This window comes from Acomys russatus, chromosome 19 (genome assembly GCF_903995435.1).
Source record: "Acomys russatus chromosome 19, mAcoRus1.1, whole genome shotgun sequence".
Taxonomy (NCBI): domain Eukaryota; kingdom Metazoa; phylum Chordata; class Mammalia; order Rodentia; family Muridae; genus Acomys; species Acomys russatus.
Window position 1 is genome coordinate 38967344 of NC_067155.1, and position 18350 is coordinate 38985693.

Consider the following 18350-nt stretch of genomic DNA (forward strand, 5'->3'; position numbering starts at 1 on the left):
AAGAGGATCAAAGTTAAAAGTCACCCTCAGTTACACAATACAGAATTTACGGCCAGGCTGGTTTACTTGAGAACCGGTAATAACCCTACAGCGTAGCGTACTAGCGAGCAGCCAGGGCTGTCAAGTACTGGCAGGCGCCCCGCCCTCCAGCAGTGCCAAGTACACACTGAGCATGCGTCACTCGCCGACGGAAGCCGAGAAGGAAGGGGGCGGGTCGTGGCTGGCGGGCGCGGGGAAAATGGCGGCGGCGGCAGCGGCGAACGGGAGCGGAGGGAGCAGCGGCATGGAGGTGGATGCAGCAGGTAACGGGCTGTGCGAAGCGACTTCTGGAGAAGCCCTTGCGGAGTGCCTTGAGTACTTCTTAAACCTGGGAGGAGCGACATCTATCCCAGGATAACTTGAGGGCAGGGATGGATGGACGGCTCTGCTCTGCCGGTCCCCTACTCCCATGTTAGGAGACTTGTGTGGGCCCAAGCTCTCACCCGCTATGTTTTCCTTTCCCCTGTAACAGTCCCTAGCGTGATGGCCTCCGGAGTGACTGGGAGTGTTTCTGTCGCTCTTCATCCCCTTGTCATCCTCAACATCTCTGACCATTGGATTCGCATGCGCTCCCAGGAGGGGCGGCCTATGCAGGGTGAGTTGTATATGTAAATTTTAGACCCTCCTCTTGGAGACCTCCAGACACGTTTTTCCCTCCTCCCAGCTCTTCCAAATGACTGTTTCCCCAATCTTTGATTCACACTGACCTCAGAGCCTTGATTTGTTTGTTTGTCTGTTTTCCTTTTTTGCTTTTTCGAGACAGGGCTTCTCTGTGGCTGTCCTGTCCTGGACTCACTTAGTAGACAGGCTGGCCTTGAACTCGGCCATCCGCCTGCCACTGCCTCCCAAGTGCTGGGATTAAAGGCCTGCGCCACCAAGCTCAGCTGTTTGTTTGTTTTCAAAGATTTATTTACTTACTGCTATTGTATACAGTGCTCTCTGCCTGCTTGTACCCCTGCAGGCCAGAGGGCTCATGTGGTTGCTGGGAATTGAACTCAGGACCTCTGGAAGAGCAGTCAGGACTTTTAACCACTGAGCCATCTCTCCAGCCCAGAGCGAGCCTTGGGTTATTAGGAAAGCTTTTAGATGCCTGTTCCTCACCTATTTTCCATGTGTTTCTCTCCCCTTAGTGGTTGGGGCTCTGATCGGGAAGCAGGAGGGGCGGAATATCGAGGTGATGAACTCCTTTGAGCTGCTGTCCCACACCGTGGAGGAGAAGATTATCATTGACAAGGAATATTATTACACCAAGGAGGAGCAGTGTGAGAGGGGAAGAGAAGTGGGTGGGAAAGGAAAGTGGGAAGATTTTTGTTTTTGTCTTTGTCTTAAGGAATAAAAGGGCTGGGGCTATAGGACAGTGGGTAGAGTGCTTGCCCGAACATGCAGGCATCTCAGAGTTTGGTCCTCAGTACCATATAAACCAGGAGATATAGGCAGGAGTACCAGAAGTTTAAGGTTATTTACCTTTGAGGAAAAGTTGGGAGATGACAGAAACAGAAAGGTGTTTCAAGACGGACCCAAAATTTGAGGAGGGAAAAGAAGAGCTGGCGAGGAAATGCACCAGGTCCATCGAACTAAGGAAAGAGAGGTTTAAAGAAAGATTTACTCTGTCCTCCTCTTCTCCAGTTAAACAGGTCTTCAAGGAACTGGAGTTTCTGGGTTGGTATACCACAGGGGGCCCGCCCGACCCCTCGGACATCCACGTCCACAAGCAGGTATAAAGGCTCAACTGTGCGTGCCTGTTGGGAAGGAGAACCGAAGGTTAGGGGGCAGAGGAGCTACTGATTTTTTTTTTGTCTGGGCCTTGTCGTTTTCTTCCAGGTATGCGAGATAATCGAGAGTCCCCTGTTTCTGAAGTTGAACCCTATGACCAAGCACACAGATGTGAGTATTGCTGCCCCCCCCCCCGCCGCAGCTGGTCCCCTGTGTCCTGGTGGTCTAGCACTGTGCCTCTGCTCACACTTACCCTGTCATCTCATCTGTATGAGAGAACACTTGAGTTGAATCTCCATGCTGCTCTTTGCCCATCTGTTGCGTGACTTCATCTCTCTTAAGTGGCGTTGCCATATCTCACGGGGGGGGGGGGGGGGGATGGTAAAACCTCCTGTAGGTTTTGGTGGAAATTAGCCAAGCGTGGTGACACTTGAACTCAATCTTAGCACTCAGGAGGTCGAGGCAGGAGGGTTGTGAGTACAAGGCTAGCCTGGAACCTGTGTTAAGTTCAGGTGCATCTGCTCTTAGTAAGAGCTGTTCTGTTGCCAGGTGTTAGTGGCGCAAGCCTTTAATCCCAGCACTCGGGAGGCAGAGGCAGGTGGGTCTTTGTGAGTTCGAGGCCAGTCTGGTTTACAAAGTCCGGGACAGCCAGAACTGTTAACGCAGAGAAACCCTGTCTCGAGAAACTAACCAACCAACTGTTGTGTGTTTTTACAGCTTCCTGTCAGCGTTTTTGAGTCTGTCATCGATATAATCAATGGAGAGGTAATACCTACCCTGCAAAATGCAAATCCTGCTTTTAGCCTGTTTCTCCTGCATGGCATGCACACATGCATAGCCACAGGACAACCCTGGGTCGCCCTAGCTTTCTCCTATGAGACAAGATCTCGTTTGCCAGGCCTGTGGGCTTGTGGGAATTCTTCGGTGTCCACGTCGCATCTTGCTGTAGGGCTGGGAATCACAGACTCAAGTGCCAGCTAATCTAGCTCAGTGAGGGTTCTGAGAATCTCAAGTCAGATCCTCAGACTTGCCATCTGCCCAGGCCTGTTGCCTGACTCTCCCGATGGGAACCCTTTACTCTGCAGGCCACAATGCTGTTCGCTGAGCTCACTTACACTCTGGCCACCGAGGAGGCTGAGCGTATCGGTGTAGACCATGTGGCCCGGATGACAGCCACAGGCAGTGGAGAGAACTCCACTGGTAAGGGAGGTGGAATGTTTTGGCGACATGGGGTGGGCGTGGCCATGGCCCTCTTTGATTTGCCCTGTTCCCCTGCAGTGGCCGAACACCTGATAGCGCAACACAGTGCCATCAAGATGCTGCACAGCCGCGTGAAACTCATTTTAGAATATGTCAAGGCCTCTGAAGCAGGTAGGGACAAGTGCCTGGCACTTGTAACCACTTCCCCTCCTTCCTGGAGAAGCGACAGCATCCACATCAGTGCAGCCTCATTGTACCCGTAGGAGAGGTTCCCTTCAACCATGAGATCCTGCGAGAGGCCTATGCCCTATGTCACTGTCTTCCGGTGCTCAGCACAGACAAGTTCAAGACAGACTTTTATGATGTGAGTGTTGATGCCCCTGTGGGGAGGTGGGGCTCACACCACCCTCTTGCAGGCAGGTAAACTCAGTTGCCCTCAGCTAGCGTGAGGGGCGCCTGGGGAACTGGTTCTCTCTGTTCCCTCCCAGCAATGCAATGACGTGGGGCTCATGGCCTACCTCGGCACCATCACCAAAACGTGCAACACAATGAACCAGTTTGTGAACAAGTTCAACGTCCTCTACGACCGACAAGGCATCGGCCGGCGAATGCGGGGACTGTTTTTCTGATGAGGGTTCTGGAAGGGATGATGTAGAGGGCTCAGACAACTTTCCTGTGGGACTGGGCACCACATTCCCCTTAGAGAACTTGTCATTAATAATAAAAGAGCAGCCCCTCAGCAGCCCTTCCAGTGGCTTTGTCCTGTCAGGCACTACACTGGTTTCTCAACTTGGAATCCTCAAGGCAGCCTTGCTCTGAGGCCGAGTCCACTCATTGGCATTTTGACCACCTCACCCCCACCCCCTAATGACGTGAGGTGACCCTTGTCCAGATAGGCAGAATGTGATGATCACAAAAGTAACAAATGAGTGTTTTTCACAGAGGGGAGGGATATCAAGCCTGTCTTTGTAATTATAGGTGACTCAAGCCCTTGCTCTCAGGGGCACTGAAAGTACCAAAGGGAGTGATTTCTGTGTGCCTTACCCCTAACACTTTGCACCTGGGAGACTTCCACTTGAGTAATCTCCTGTGCCAGGCTCTTTTTGCCTCCCCCCTAGGGGAGGTGGGGATTTTTTTTAACCTCCCAGCCTGTCTAGCACAGTAAGGCTCAGTGTAGATAAAGAGACAAGGTACCATTAACTCCACAGGCTCCATCAGCCCTTGCCATACAGTAGTTATTTGGCACATGGCAGGCACGGTGGACACCGACTAGGATGTACCCAGAAGGGAGCAGCTATCTCAACAAGCCAGGCCCAGGCAGGAGGCAATTAAAACACTTTATTAACAGAATAAAAAAAAGTGCAGCGTGGGAAGATGAGGTCTTCCTCTATAGGTATCTGGAGCACGCTCAGGGCAGGCAGCAGGCTTTTAAAAGCCGTCTGTCGGGCAAAGGAGGCTTCCAAGCTTGGCTATCAGACAAAGGTGATCTGCGTCCGGGAGGTGTTGACCTGCCAGACGTTTAGCTCTTCATATTCATCCAGTGCTGCCTGGAATTGGGCTGGTGTGAAGCCACGTGATATGCAGCGCTGTTCAGCGTCAGAAAACCGGACACTTCGCCCGCCTGAGACCAACTCACGCACTGTAGCAAATATCATATCTGCTGGCCTCTGGGTCCTGAAACACATGATGGAAAAGGTTAGGGCGCAGGGCCACAGAACATGATTTTTTGAGTGCAGAAGCCACAAAGCTAGTGTGACCAGCTCAATAAAGTCAAGCGGCCCAATTGCATTTTTCATGAAGATGCCCACCTAGCTGTCTGTGCCTTTTCCCCCAGAAGGGAGTCCTTTGACATCTCCATCAGCCTCATGGCTTCGTTCACATCTTCCTTCTCCACAGTGTCCACCATCCGCAGGCGAGCCTAGGGAAGGCATGGAGAAGACGGGGATAGGAGGGAGGGGGTTGAAGTCGAGGGTCTTTGCTCCAGCTTCAGAGCTGGGCAAGCCATAATTCCCTACTCAAAACAAAAATGGGGACTCCTCCCTGCCCCCCACATCTGCAGTGTTGGGCCGGCACTGTCAGACCGAGACAAGTGCAATGCCCAGGGCAGCGTCCAGCAATTGCCCAAGTCTCCGCCTCTCAACACTGGCCAGTCCCGGTGGGTGTTCGCTGTCCTGTGATGGAGAGCAGACCCTTCTGAACTCCACTAGGCTCCCCATCGTGACAAATGGAGCCTGGGGAGCTCAGCTAGGGCCACTGTCAGAGAGGTTGTGTCCTGGGGGCTCGGGAAGTGCTAGCTCAGCAGTAGGTCAGGTAATTACACTACCTGCACGAACAGCACTTTGGAGCCCCCATGACTAAGGTCCAAGAGGACAGAATGGAGATTTCTAAGATTGTATCTAGGACATCAGGAATTCAACAAGAGTCTTTCCGCCCCTCATGGACTTAAGCAGCAAGCAGCCTTTCCCTCCGTGGGTGTTGCACGTGCCCTGCTGGAGCAGCAAGTACCCACAGTGCGGTAGCACAGAGAGGACCACTATCTGCACTGTCAGCACTTTAGCCCCAGCAGGGCTGGTGGGAGGAAGGGAGGCAGCTTGAGGGTCATTAAGGTGAGGTGGCAGGCAAGGGCCAGCACTCACCAGAGCAGTGGAAAGCCGGAGAATGGCCAGCAGAGTCCGGGCAGAAGTATAGGTGGCATCCTTACTGGCCCGGGCCTCTCGCCTCATCTCCACATATGCTGCTGTGATGTAGTCAGCCAGAGACTCGGGCACCGTGGGCTGCCTCTCTTGACACATGGCTATGTACCGTCTGTGGGAAAGAACAGACCCTTTATAGAAGATACCCCACTTGCTGTTCTAACACAGGACAGCTATTTGCTTAGGCATCACTGAGGCACTTCTCTAAACAGGGCTGCCAGTGCACTCCAGTGGCACATGCCTGTAATCCCAGCACTTGGGGAGGCAGAGGCAGGTGGATCTCTGAGCTCAGGTTATCCTGGTCTATAAAGCAAGTCCAGGCCAGCCAAGGCTACACAGAAAGTCTATCTTGAAAAACCAAAAAATAAAGAGGTCTGAAGCTCACTGAGGTGCTCTGAGCCATCTATGCCACATGACATGAAAAAAAAACTGTACCCGTCTCATCCCAGCATAGGATAACGACGGTGAAGAGCTGTGTAATTTATGGAGACACCCACAAAAGAAAGGTCCTCCTGCCTGAGCTGCCACAGCAGCTGGGATTACAGTCTGCTGCTCTACCACCCCAAGCAAGAACAACGTGTGTGGCAACACTACAAAGTGAGGCCCCAGCTCACTCTTCTCAGGCTCAGCAACGCTGAGGGGAGCGAGTAAACACATTACCCTCCCAAAACGGAAAGCTTTCCCGGTACACCTGGTGTAAGACAATGCCACACAGGACATCCCCCGAGACACGCCCATCTCCTCTGCCTCCTACCTCATTAGTTTCATGTTCAAAGGTTCAAACTGGGCTGGGGGCTGCCGGCTGTGCTGGTGGACATAGGTGATGTGCTGGGCCAACCTGGAGAGAACACAGGCAAAGTTCTCCAGAGCTCTACACCCTGCTGACGACTCTGACTCAGCATCCCCTTTCAGCCCCACCTCTTCTCCATAGCAATGGAGACTTCATAGCAGATAGGCTGCCAGAAAACCCTCAACACCCAAGCCACAACCTTCATATCCCCATGAACTGTAGACAAGGAAAGTGCTATGTCTATACACACACCTGAGTTGACTGGCTTTCTGACTTTACCCCGCTCCCCCCAACCAGTGAAGTGGGTTGTTTCTATGGGTGCTGCACTTCACTCACCGGAGATCATTGTCACGGTCAGGCCGGTCCTGAATCAGCCAGAGGAGGTCGAATCGGGAAAGCAGAGCAGCAGGAAGCTGTATGTTCTGCTCCAGACTGCGGCGGGGGTTGTACCGCCCATAGGCAGGGTTGGCAGCAGCCAGGATAGAGCAGCGGGCATTGAGTGTGGTGAGAATGCCTGCCTTGGCAATGGAGATGGTCTGCTGCTCCATGACCTCATGGATGGCCGTGCGGTCAGCTTCCGCCATCTTGTCAAACTCATCAATGCAGCACACGCCCTGGTCAGCCAGCACCAGGGCACCACCCTCTAAGGTCAGTTCCCCACTCACAGAGTCTCTCAGGACAGCTGCTGTGAGCCCTACTCCAGAGGAGCCCCGGCCTGTGGTATACTGACCTGCAAAGAGAAACAGCAATCTGATGAACTGCTTTCCCCAAGGCCTCTAGACTGTTTCCTCGAGCACTAAGCCACATCCCTGCCCATACTCACTTCGGGGGGCCAGACGATCAATGTAAGACAGGAGCTGAGATTTGGCCACGCCAGGATCTCCCATAAGGCAGATGTGGATGTTTCCTGGAAAATGCATAGGAAGCCTGAGTGATACCCTCAACCCAAGTTGTTCACCGCCGGGGAAGAGCACTTCAGACCTCTTCTAAGACACCAAGTGTCACAAAGCCAAGCCATCAACTCTTAAGCTGTCATCCACAAGCTCTCTCGTCCTTCTTACCCCTTATCTTCATGCCTTGAGGAGACTGGTCCACGCCACCCACCAGGAGCAGCAACAGCGCCTTCTTCACGTCTTCGTGACCATAGATCTCAGGAGCAATAGAGGCAGCCAGCTTCTCATAGAAATCCTCCTCTGGGAAAAGTTAAGCCACAGCGTTTTCTTCAAGGCAGAAGCTAGCGTGACACTCAACTCTCAGCTTGAGCGCTGTGGCCCCTCACCTGTAATCTGCCTCAGCTCCTCCCTGCTGAGCTCTCCGGCCCCCGATGCATCGTCCTCACTCTTCGTCATCTTCACGATCCGATGGGCTTCCAGGAAGGTCTCTGAGAGTAAGCCCTAGGCAGGAGAACGCCAGTATCAACTGCCTGTCTCCGGAGTCCCTGAGAATCGTTTCTGTCAACCACAAGTTCCACCTTTCTGGTTTTAGTTTTCTAAGGGTGTGAAGAGAGTGAGTGGGTGGAAAGGCCACTATTTCCTCATTTCAAAAAACCCTCACCTGTGCCATCTGTTGAAACCCTGTGCGCAGGACTGGCAAGAAGATACCGGTGACACTGACGTGGTCACCAGGCTGGGCAATCCTTGTGTTCTCTCCTTCTAAAACCACAGTGATGCTACGAGGGATGTTTCCCACAGGAACTTGGTCACTCTAGGGGTTTGGGGACGAACATGACACAGAACACATGAGACGAGGAAGAATGAGGCAGACAGGGACCTGACCCATCCCACCTCACTCCAGTAAGAAGGCCATTTTATGGAAAACCCAGCCAGCCCAGTCTAGAAGACTTCAGAAGGGAAGCTGAGCTGTTACCCTCCTCCCAACACCACCAGAGAACTTCAGTGAAATCATTTCTTGACTTTCTGGCTAAGAGCAAATACTAAGAAAGTTCTAGTTAAGCCTCTTCCCCACTACAGCTGGCTTCTGTTCCCCAGCTTTTCGCTCATCTTCTGGCCATTTCATAACCAACCACAGGATCCACATCCCCCACTCACATGTTCCTGAATCTTCATTTCCTGGAATTTAATAAATTTGGAGCCACGAGTCTGCAGGTATAGCCGCCCTCCTGAGCGGTTGGTTTGGCACTCCTGGCTGGGACACATGATCAGAGGCATGAAGGTGGGAGACTGGATCTAGACACGAAAGAAAGGACAAAGAAAAAAAAAAAAAAAAAAAAAAACCTTTGTAATCACCACTGGAACCATTTCTGCTCTGTGTCAAGACATTTTTGAAAGTATAAAAAATTTCTTGAAATATTCCTAATCAAGCAGAAACAAAATGACCAGGGAGATCAGATCACTACCAAAAAACTAAAAATGAATACCAAAGCAACTTTTGCAATAGTCAGAGAGAAAATGACAGATTATAATCAGTGCAACAAGTTATATATTTACTTCAAGGACAATGAACACAGGCATATTTTCCTGTTCCCTACTGTATACATACCGGCTGGTAGGTCTCTGCCCCACACTGGTCACAAGTGTATGTGGCTACCACCATCCTGGGTTTGACTTCAGACACACGAGTGACAATCCCACGCACAGTTAACAATTTCCCCACAGAATCAGCCCGTACTTCCCGGATCACTCGGGGCTTGCTGCTACTCGGGCCTTGGAAATACAACTCACTAAGAGAAGGAAATGTCTGTCAGCAAGACCCCGGAGAACAAGTCCCTAACCTTCCCCACAGAGATACTTACAATCGACGCATGAGCTCAGAAGGATACTGGTTCTGTGGGTTCCGGACCGCCCCAGGGTCTCTGCTCCGCTGCTCCATCATCAGTCTGTGCTCAATGTAGACATCCAGGACATCTTTATTCACCACCTATACAAGACAGGAAAGGTGACGGGCAAGACAGAACAGGAGAACAGAGGGGCAGCAGGCAGAGCAGCTCAGGGACCAACCACCTACCTCCTTCTCCTTATAGTCAGGCAAAAGCTCTTGTACAACATCAGCAAACAGCCTGGAGTAGCGCTTGGCATTCTCGCAAATCGAGTCGACCAACTCCGGGTCATCTTCAGCAACGTCATCTAGGTCCACGTACAATGCCACTTGTTCCCGATGAGCCAGGTGAACCTAAGGTGAGGAAGAGGCAGTAACACTTTAGGGTCAAGTTCACCTCACCCACCAAAACTGTCTAAGGCACTGGCCATCCCCCAGAGGGGAAAAGAACAGCATAGCGAAGCACTTACTTTTTAGAACTCCCGATTCCAACAAAAACTTTGCTTTAATAAATGTGGCATCATACCCACAGGCCAGGCAAGCACTCTGCTAAACTAGCTGCTGCAGCCCAGCAATGGTGGTGTGTTTGTACTCCCAGCACTTGGGATTCAGAAACTCAAGGCCATCCTTAGCTATGGAGCTACATGGGGCATTCTCGAAGCCAGTCTGATCCACACAAAAACTCTCTAAAAAAATCCAAGAGCTAGGAATAGGTAAGATGGCTCAGCAGGTTAGGCTGAGATCTTGAGTTGTATCTCCAGGACACACATGGTGGGAGAGCCGATTCCCACAAATTGTGTTTTTTGACCTCCACACACATGCTATGGTGTGCGCATCAGAGCTCTCACATACACAAACATAATTTAAAGAAAAGCTAAAAATGTGAACTAACTGCACAAAACAATCAAAATCACGCCATTCACTGACAGCCACACTTGCTCTAACAAGGCAGAGCACGGCTCTTACATGCCACCCGCTCCCCACAACCAACCCCGGAACTCACCAACTGGGCCCCATACTTGAACTGCTTCTTTCCAAATTCATCATCGCAGTAAAACTCTTGCAGGAACTTCTTAACTTTTTCTACAAATATAAAACCAAAACAAAGCTATGAGGACAGTGAGGAGTAAAGACCACTGCTGCCAAACCCGAGGATCAGGGTTCAATCCCTGGGGCCCACCCACAGGTTGAAAAGAATAGACTCCTGCGGGCGTAAAACAACCACTTGTAAGCTACACACAAACACACACAAATGCAGAAAAAAGAAACTTATAAAACAATCTTCCTTTTGAATTCTTTACTTCAAATTCTCAAAAGAAACCTAAGAAAACCCATTTTCATTTAAGATGGGACCTATGAAGTTAACATTCAAAACAAGCCTACCCAGTCTCCCCAATGTAGGCAGTGCTTTTCCCAAGTCTGCTGCTTTTTACCTGGGGATAGAATGCAGGTCCCCAGGCTGCTACAAAGAGTCTTACCCAACCGACCCTCAAGAGAATTCCACTCTCTGCCTCAGCTAGGAATCTCAGTTTCTTCAATTCTTCCAACTTGCATCCAGTCGACTCTCAAGACTTTAGGCTCTCCCTCCAGCAGTACAACACTTTTTCTTTCGGCTCCCGCCAGGACGCCCGCCACTAGGCCTCCCCTGGACCCCACGCCCCATTCCCGCCACTGCTTCCGCTCTTAGTAAACAAAGAAGCACATGGGCCCGTATTCCAGCCGCCTCACAGCCCAGGATTCCTCCGCCCGAGGCGGGTGGCCGTGCAGCGATTGGCCAGAACGCCGAAGGACCACTCGGGTCCACCTCACTGCCACCTCTCGCCACCGGGGCTCTCAGCCACCCAGTTGCGGGCACGTCCCTTACCAACAGCCGCTATCTTCGAGGCCACGGCGCGGAAGGACACTGTTTACACACCACATTCCCTCCGACGGAGCAGCGCCACTTCCGCCCGCCTCTACTTCCGCTTGGAGAGCGGCCGAAAATAACCAATCACGGCGCGTAGCGGCCCGGCAAGCCCCGCCTTCGGACTCCGGCGCGTCTCGAGTGGACGCGGGAATTCGCTAGCGCCCCAAGGTGCAGAGGCTAGCCCGGCTTCCCGGCCCCTCGGGCCATGTACTGAAGGTTCCACGTCACCCAGCCTCTCCCGGGCGCGCCGCTCCAATCGTGGCCTCCACAGGGTCCTCCCCATCACTCAACCACATCTCCTTTTCTCAAGCATGATTGCTTCTTCCACCCAGACTCCCCGCTACACTTGTCCCAGGCGCAGCCCGCCTGTCCCCAGAGCCACAGAACCCGAACCCCTCCGCACCCCCAAAGACTCCAGCTCCCCTCCACAGGTGTAGGTAGAGGTTTCCCTCCGAGGACGCCGCTGCCAGCCCTATAGAGCATCACCTTTCTCGATCGCGTAGTCCTTAAGCGCCATCGCTGCCGGGGGCCGCGCGGCAGGGGCTGGCGGGCTCAGAAAGTCTCCCTCTCGCTGGAAGCACAGAACGAGCGCGCGGCGCGATGTAGCCGGCCAACCGAAATTGGCGCGAAACGTCGCCACCCATGTGACCCACGCCGCTGAAAACGGGCCAATCCGAGAAGGGGCTCCCAACCGCTGCCGGCCCCCAACTTTAACCAATCACTGGGCGAGTCTTGGTTGAGTGACAGACGAGGGGGGGGAACGAGGGGGCGGGCCGGAGGGAGTTTGCCCGGCCCTGGCGGGTTGGGCACCCTGTTTCCCGCGGTTCAAAATTACAGCTCGCGACCGTGTGCATGTGGGAGGAGTGTTTCTTAAAGCGCCAGCCTCCGCGCGTCCTTTTGTTCCGCGACCGCAGGGCGGGGTGGCTTCAACTTTCACCGTCTTGTCGATCTTCCAGAACGGCCATGATTTCCCAGTTCTTCATTCTGTCTTCCAAGGGAGACCCGCTCATCTACAAAGACTGTATCCTTGACCCGAGAGACGGGATGGAGTAGCTGGGAAGAAATCGAGCCCGGGATCGGTCTGTGTCGCCTGCTCCTTAACTATCCTTCCACCCGGCCAGTCCGCGGGGACAGTGGTGGTCGAGACATGGCTGAACTCTTCTACCGGAAGCTGACGGGACTGCCTGGAGGCGAGTCCCCGGTTGTCATGGTAACTGCTTGTGGCGGGCAAGCAGGGGGTTTAGGACTGTGGAGTTGGATGGGTGCCACATCTCTCCCTGTCAAGGCTGCTTGCGAGGAAGTTTTCAGGGAGGTGGGTGCGTTTCTCCAAGTAAAATAAATGTATTGAGTGCTAACAAGACGCCAGATACAAAGCTTTGCACCCCCATCTCTTGACTGTCAACAACCCTGAGGTAGGTACTATGGTCTCTTTCACGTTAGAAGGCCAGATCTTAGAGGGATCACAGGGATCGCCCAAAGTCACACTTTGGACTATCACTAGTAGAGACCTCGCGGTGCCATCTCTAGCTGGCTAGATTACTACAGTTCTGGTCTTTTGATAGTTCCTCTCTCCCCGACTCTGCCTTAGTATCATGATGGCCGTCATTTCATTCACGTCAGACACAGTGGTCTCTATTTGGTGGCCACAACCTCAGAAAACGTCTCTCCTTTCAGCCTCCTGGAGCTGCTTTCCCGGTGAGTGGGGCCGGGACAGGCACCCAAGAAGGAGGGCGTGACAAGTTGATTCACACCCCCCTGCACTGTGTTTCCGTAGGTTGGCCACTCTCTTGAGTGACTACTGTGGCTCACTCAGTGAGGGAACCATCTCCCGTAACGTGGCTCTTGTCTACGAACTCCTGGATGAAGTGCTGGTAAGCTCAAAATGTTTCCGCTTTTTAAAACATTGTGTGTGTGTGTGTGTGTTTGCCCCACATCACTGCACACATGTGGACAGTGGACATCTTGACATCTTGCTGGAGTCGGTTTTCTCCTACTGTCTAGGGTTCTAGCACCTTTACCGGCTAAGTGCGCTCTCTTGCTCTCTCTTTCTCTCTCTCTCTCTCTCTCTCTCTCTCTCTCTCTCTCTCTCTCTCTCTCTCTCCCTCTCTCTCTCTCTCTCTCTCTGTCCTCTGTTGTACAATATCAGGTATTAGTCCTTACCTCAGAGTCCTATACTGGTCATGGTGGTGCATGCCTTTGTTATACAAGCACCCAGAGGCAGATGGATCTCTTTGATTTTGAAGCATTCCTGGTCGACATAATGAGTTTGAGGCCAGCCAAGGTTACATAATGAGACCTTGTCTCAAAAAATTGGAAAAAGAGGGCTGGAGAAACGGCTCAGTGGTTAAGGGCACTGCCTGCTCTTCCAGAGGTCCGGAGTTCAATTCCCAGCAACCACATGGTGGCTCACAACCATCTATAATGTTATCTGATGCCCTCTTCTGCAGATAAAGCACTCATATACAATAAATAAATCTTTTTTTAAAAAATTGGAAAAAGAGCCAGGCGCGGTGGTGCACACCTGTAATCCCAGCACTCAGGGAGGCAGAGTCATGCGGATCTCTGAGATTGGGGCCAACCTGGTCTACAAAGCTAGTCCAGGACAGCCAAGGCTACACAGAGAAACTCTTATCTTGGAAAAAATTGGAAGAAGCAGCCAGGCATAGTGGCAGGTGAATCTTTGACTTTAAGGCCAGTCTGGGCCCAGGCATAGTGGCGCACACCTTTAATCCCAGCACTTGAGAGGCAGAGGCAGGAGGATCACTGTGAATTCAAGGCCAGCCTGGTCTACAAAGTGAGTCCAGGACAGCCAGGGATACACAGAGAAACCCTGTCTCGAAAAACAAGCAAACAAAGGCCAGTCTGATCTACAGAGCGAGTTCCAGGACAACCAGGGTTACACAGAGAAATCCTGACTTGAAAAGCAACAAAACAAAACAAAAAGGACAGAGGCCAGGTGTCTTTGTTCGTCCTTGCATGTGCACTAAGTGAGCTGAGCCTGCAAGCTTCCTGGGACTTTCTCTGTCTCCGCCCATCTCTGAATGGAAGTGCGGGGATTACAGGTGCTCATTATCATGTCTGGCTTTGTTTTTGTTTTGTTTTAACTTGAGTTTTAGGAATTGAGTTCGGGTCCTCACACTGGCTCATCAAGCCTTTTACCCACTTAACCAGCCCCCAAGGTCTTTCCTCCTGTTTCCGGTCTATCTTGAAGAAATGGCCTCTCTGCTGTCATGGAGGTTTGTGATTGGGAGGCTAAATCCACTCCATTTCTCTCTGTCCCTTAGGACTATGGCTATGTGCAGACTACATCCACAGAGATGCTGAGGAACTTCATCCAAACTGAAGCCGTGGTCAGCAAGCCCTTCAGCCTCTTTGACCTCAGCAGTGTGGGACTGGTCAGTAGCAGAGGAGGAGGAGGGAGGGCCAGGAGGGTTGGCTATGCACATCTAAGCTGAAGACTGGTTGCCTTGGATGCCTTACAGTTTGGGGCAGAGACACAACAGAACAGAGTGGCTCCAAGCAGTGCAGCTAGCCGCCCTGTCTTGTCCAGCCGTTCGGACCAGGTAAGGGAGGGGCCAGTGAGGCCAGACTTGATTTTTTTTTTTTTTTTTTTTTTTAATCCTAGGACCCCAGAGTCCAAGAATACGGCTTACCTTTTCACTCCTTTACCCCTGCGTTCCTACCCAAGGGCTCTACTTCCACCACCCTGCTGCTCATGTATCCGTGTATATGTTCAGTGTATGCTTTTGTGTGGAGGCCAGAGGACCAGGCCTTTGATGTCACCCTAGCTCAGGAATGCTGTCACCTTCAGGAATGCCACCCTTTGAAACAGGCTTTTTCACTAGCCTAGAGCTCATTGACTGAGCTGGGCGGGCTGGCCTGCCTCTGTGCTAAAGGAATCTGCGTTTCCCTAGTGTAGGTGTCCTGGGCTCCCATCCCCACCTTTGACTTGCACTGGATTTGGGGGATCAGACTCAGATTGTCTTATTTGCGTGGCAAGCACTTTATTGATTGTGTCATCTCTGCAGTGCCTGGTCTTTTGGCTTTTGAGACAGGGTCTCGTCTGGTAACCCAGGCTCTCCCATTGGAACCCAGGCTGTGGCCTTGGAACTAATGGCAGTCCTCCTGCCTCAGCTTCTTCCCAAGCACTGGGATTACAGGCATGTGTCACCATGCCCAACATTGACGGTTTATTATTTTTAAAAAATATTTATTTATTATTATGTATAGTATTCTGCCTGCATGTATGCCTCCCGGCCAGAAGAGGGCATCAGATCATATTACAGATGGTTGGGAGCCACCGTGTGGTTGCTGGGAATTGAACTCAGGACATTTGGAAGAACAGTCGGTGCTCTTAACCTCTGAGCCATCTCTCCAGCCCTTACCTGTTTATTTTAAAACAAGTTTCCAGGCTCCACAACTCAAATCCTCTCTTCCTTAGAGCCAAAAGAATGAAGTGTTCTTAGACGTGGTGGAGAGGCTGTCTGTGCTCATTGCATCTAATGTAAGTCTGGCCCCTCCCCTGGAGTGGAAGGGAAATGGTCCAGGGAAGGCTGAGTCTCACCTTCCTCTTTCCCACCCCCAGGGCTCATTGTTGAAGGTGGATGTCCAAGGAGAAATACGGCTCAAGAGCTTTCTTCCCAGTGGCTCTGGTGAGGACCCACGGTCAGACGTGGAACCAGCTTCCTGGTGATGCGTACGGTGGTGTTTGCTGTTCTTTTCTCACATCCTTTTCTCCCACAGAGATTTGCATCGGCTTGACGGAGGAGTTTTGTGTGGGAAAGTCAGAACTGAGAGGTAAGGAGGACATGAGCTTTTCTCTCCAAAAAGCATCATGGAGCGACACTGGAGATGTTCTCTTCCCTTCGGAAACACGGGTCGCTCAGGAGACCCGTCTCCTTGTCTTTGCAGGTTATGGGCCCGGGGTTCGAGTTGATGAGGTGTCATTCCATAGCTCTGTCAACCTAGATGAGTTTGAGGCTCATCGGATCCTCCGCCTGCAGCCACCTCAGGGCGAGGTCAGATCCAGGGTGGCCCAGGCTCACTCCATCCACAGGGGTTTGGGGGGGGGGGGTGAGGCAGTACTCACACAAGACCAAGCTGACTGCTCCTCTCTGGCCTCAGCTGACTGTGATGAGATACCAACTGTCTGACGACCTTCCCTCACCGCTCCCCTTTCGGCTCTTTCCCTCGGTACAATGGGACCGAGGCTCGGGCCGGTGAGTGGCCTTCCTATGTTTTAGAACTATTCTAAGCCATACTGAGGCTTATATGTTCCCAGGGCTTAAAATGGAAGGGTGGTGGTAGAGAAAGTACTGGCTAGTGTTGTTGGGGTGACCCTCAGTCCTTTTCCTTCTTGGGGTGCAACTTACCCAGCCTCCCTTGGAGGCCCTGGATAAGCAGTGAGGGGTTGCCAATAGGGTATGGTGTAAGTAATTGTATGCTGCCTTTTCCAGGCTCCAGGTTTACCTGAAATTACGGTGTGACTTGCCCCCAAAGAGGTAAGAGTCGGGGCTGGTCAAATTTGGGCATGGTGGACACACACCTATTATCCCAGCACTTGGAGATAGAGACAGAACGGTTGGGAGTTCAAGCCCAACCTCAAATGCATGCAGAGTTTGAAACCAGGTGAGGCTACATAAAAAAGCCCTGTCTCAAAAGACAACGCACAAAAAAGTAGGGGTGAGTCAAGCCCACTTCAACTGTGTATGACAGAAAACAGGGCCCAGGGACCGTAATTCATCCTCCAGATGGGGTCCACTAACACTTTGTAGTGTGATGAGTGCAGCAGTTGGGAGGCTAAAACAGGAGATTGACCAGTGAGACACCCCTACCCCTGCTCCATCTCAGAACAAGCCAGTGTTTGCATCCACCAGCTTTAAAGTCCAGTTGAGTCAGAGGTTGTGGCATGTGGGAAAGGGTTCGACGTGAGAGTGCATCTGTGCCGAACTCCTGTTGAGACATTATTGGGGGGAACTAGAGCAGGGGCTGGGGGTGTGGGTCAGTGTATAGAGTGCTTGTGTAGCATGCGCAAAGCCCTGGGCTTCATCCTCAGTACCACAGAAACAGTGTGGTGGTGCAAACCTGGAATCCTAGCACTGACGTAGAGGAAAGGAAACAGAAGTTCTAGGCTATCCTGAGCTGCTTAAAATTGTCTCAGGGGGGCTGTGGCACACCCCTTTAGTCCCAGCATGCAGGGCAGCAGAGACACATGGATCTCTAAAGTGAGTCCGGGACAGCCAGGACTACAGAGAAACCCTGTCTTGGAAAAAAAAAAAAATCAAAAAAGACTGTTTCAAGAACAATGCAAGCAAAACAATCCAGGGTATGACACTGCCATACTGGGGCTAACTCTCCTTTCCTCTTTGCAGCCAAGCTCTCAACATTCATCTGCACCTTCCCCTGCCTCGAGGGGTAGTCAGGTCAGCATGCTTGCTTGCTGGGGAGACTCCCTGGGTGGAGCCTCTGCTCTACCAAGGAAGTAGCCCCTTAGTTCAGCATCTTCCCTGTTCGCCCTCCAGCCTGTCTCAGGAATTGAGCAGCCCAGATCAGAAGGCAGAGCTGGCAGAAGGAGCCCTCCACTGGGACCTGCCCCGGGTACAAGGAGGCTCTCAACTCTCTGGCCTCTTTCAGGTATGCACGGCTGATCCTCACGCCCCTTCGGCCACAGCCCGGTCCCCTGGTACGTGGTAGTTGTCTATCACTGTCTATCCTCCCATCTTCCCTCACATCTTTCACTTACAGATGGATGTCCCTGGCTTGCAGGGGCCTCCCAGCCAAGGGCCCTCCCCCTCAGCGCCCCCCTTGGGGCTGGGTCCTGCCAGCCTTTCCTTTGAACTCCCTCGGCACACGTGCTCTGGCCTCCAGGTTCGATTCCTCAGACTGTCCTTTAGCACCTGTGGTAGTGCCAACCCTCACAAGTGGGTGCGACATCTGAGCCACAGCAATGCCTATGTAATTCGGATTTGAAGCTCCCCAAACAAGGATATGAACAGCAAACTTGGCACAGCTGGATGCGGGAAGAGGACATTTTCTTTCTTGTGACTTTGGATCTGGACAGGAAGAGACCCAAGACCAGGAAGAGTTCATGGACTTGCCCCTTCTGTTGTTATGTGGCACATGGAGGCTCACAAACTTACAAATCCAACTTTTATTCTGAGGAACGTACTGTACAGTATCTAAAAAGAAAGTCACCGGGGGAACAGCTCACTCCCTCCTCCCTCACGCAGTCTGT

The 18350-nt window shown here is 52.1% G+C and overlaps 3 protein-coding genes across 3 annotated transcripts; 2 read left to right on the forward strand and 1 right to left on the reverse strand.

The window, feature by feature from the left end:
• The first annotated feature begins 238 nt into the window (after positions 1-238).
• Cops6 (COP9 signalosome subunit 6) lies at positions 239-3685 on the forward strand. Its single transcript, XM_051161944.1, has 10 exons — positions 239-302; positions 512-634; positions 1170-1301; positions 1666-1754; positions 1861-1923; positions 2470-2517; positions 2838-2952; positions 3031-3123; positions 3216-3316; positions 3441-3685. The coding sequence occupies exons 1-10, from the start codon at positions 239-241 to the stop codon at positions 3579-3581; spliced, it is 969 nt and encodes a 322-aa protein (XP_051017901.1). The 3' UTR covers positions 3582-3685.
• Positions 3686-4414: 729 nt separating this feature from the next.
• Positions 4415-9564, reverse strand: Mcm7 (minichromosome maintenance complex component 7). Its single transcript, XM_051161201.1, has 13 exons — positions 9400-9564; positions 9188-9312; positions 8935-9115; positions 8484-8621; positions 7990-8139; positions 7715-7829; positions 7497-7628; positions 7259-7342; positions 6772-7165; positions 6400-6483; positions 5589-5757; positions 4761-4870; positions 4415-4626 (listed from the first exon to the last, which is right to left on the reverse strand). The coding sequence occupies exons 2-13, from the start codon at positions 9265-9267 to the stop codon at positions 4425-4427; spliced, it is 1839 nt and encodes a 612-aa protein (XP_051017158.1). The 5' UTR covers positions 9268-9312; positions 9400-9564; the 3' UTR covers positions 4415-4424.
• Positions 9565-11907: 2343 nt separating this feature from the next.
• Positions 11908-18288, forward strand: Ap4m1 (adaptor related protein complex 4 subunit mu 1). The gene is made up of 15 exons (XM_051161202.1): positions 11908-12137; positions 12238-12347; positions 12705-12811; positions 12891-12987; positions 14401-14511; positions 14599-14679; positions 15558-15620; positions 15702-15768; positions 15860-15913; positions 16028-16134; positions 16241-16335; positions 16573-16617; positions 17488-17538; positions 17638-17749; positions 17861-18288. The coding sequence occupies exons 1-15, from the start codon at positions 11969-11971 to the stop codon at positions 18083-18085; spliced, it is 1494 nt and encodes a 497-aa protein (XP_051017159.1). The 5' UTR covers positions 11908-11968; the 3' UTR covers positions 18086-18288.
• Positions 18289-18350: the final 62 nt, after the last annotated feature.

What these genes read in the sequence shown, in the direction of transcription:
- Mcm7 (XM_051161201.1), bottom strand. Translation starts at nt 9,267, where the DNA reads ATGATGGAGCAGCGGAGCAGAGACCCTGGGGCGGTCCGGAACCCACAG. An exon ending in GGTTTCAACAGATGGCACAG is followed by an intron (nt 7,830 to 7,989) that starts GTGAGGGTTTTT and finishes TCTCCTGCCTAG; the next exon opens with GGCTTACTCTCAGAGACCTT. An exon ending in TGATCGTCTGGCCCCCCGAA is followed by an intron (nt 7,166 to 7,258) that starts GTGAGTATGGGC and finishes TTCTCTTTGCAG; the next exon opens with GTCAGTATACCACAGGCCGG.
- Cops6 (XM_051161944.1), top strand. Translation starts at nt 239, where the DNA reads ATGGCGGCGGCGGCAGCGGCGAACGGGAGCGGAGGGAGCAGCGGCATG. An exon ending in CATGGAGGTGGATGCAGCAG is followed by an intron (nt 303 to 511) that starts GTAACGGGCTGT and finishes CCCCTGTAACAG; the next exon opens with TCCCTAGCGTGATGGCCTCC. An exon ending in GGAGGGGCGGCCTATGCAGG is followed by an intron (nt 635 to 1,169) that starts GTGAGTTGTATA and finishes CTCTCCCCTTAG; the next exon opens with TGGTTGGGGCTCTGATCGGG.
- Ap4m1 (XM_051161202.1), top strand. Translation starts at nt 11,969, where the DNA reads ATGTGGGAGGAGTGTTTCTTAAAGCGCCAGCCTCCGCGCGTCCTTTTG. An exon ending in TAACTGCTTGTGGCGGGCAA is followed by an intron (nt 12,348 to 12,704) that starts GCAGGGGGTTTA and finishes ACTCTGCCTTAG; the next exon opens with TATCATGATGGCCGTCATTT. An exon ending in CTTTCTTCCCAGTGGCTCTG is followed by an intron (nt 15,769 to 15,859) that starts GTGAGGACCCAC and finishes TTTCTCCCACAG; the next exon opens with AGATTTGCATCGGCTTGACG.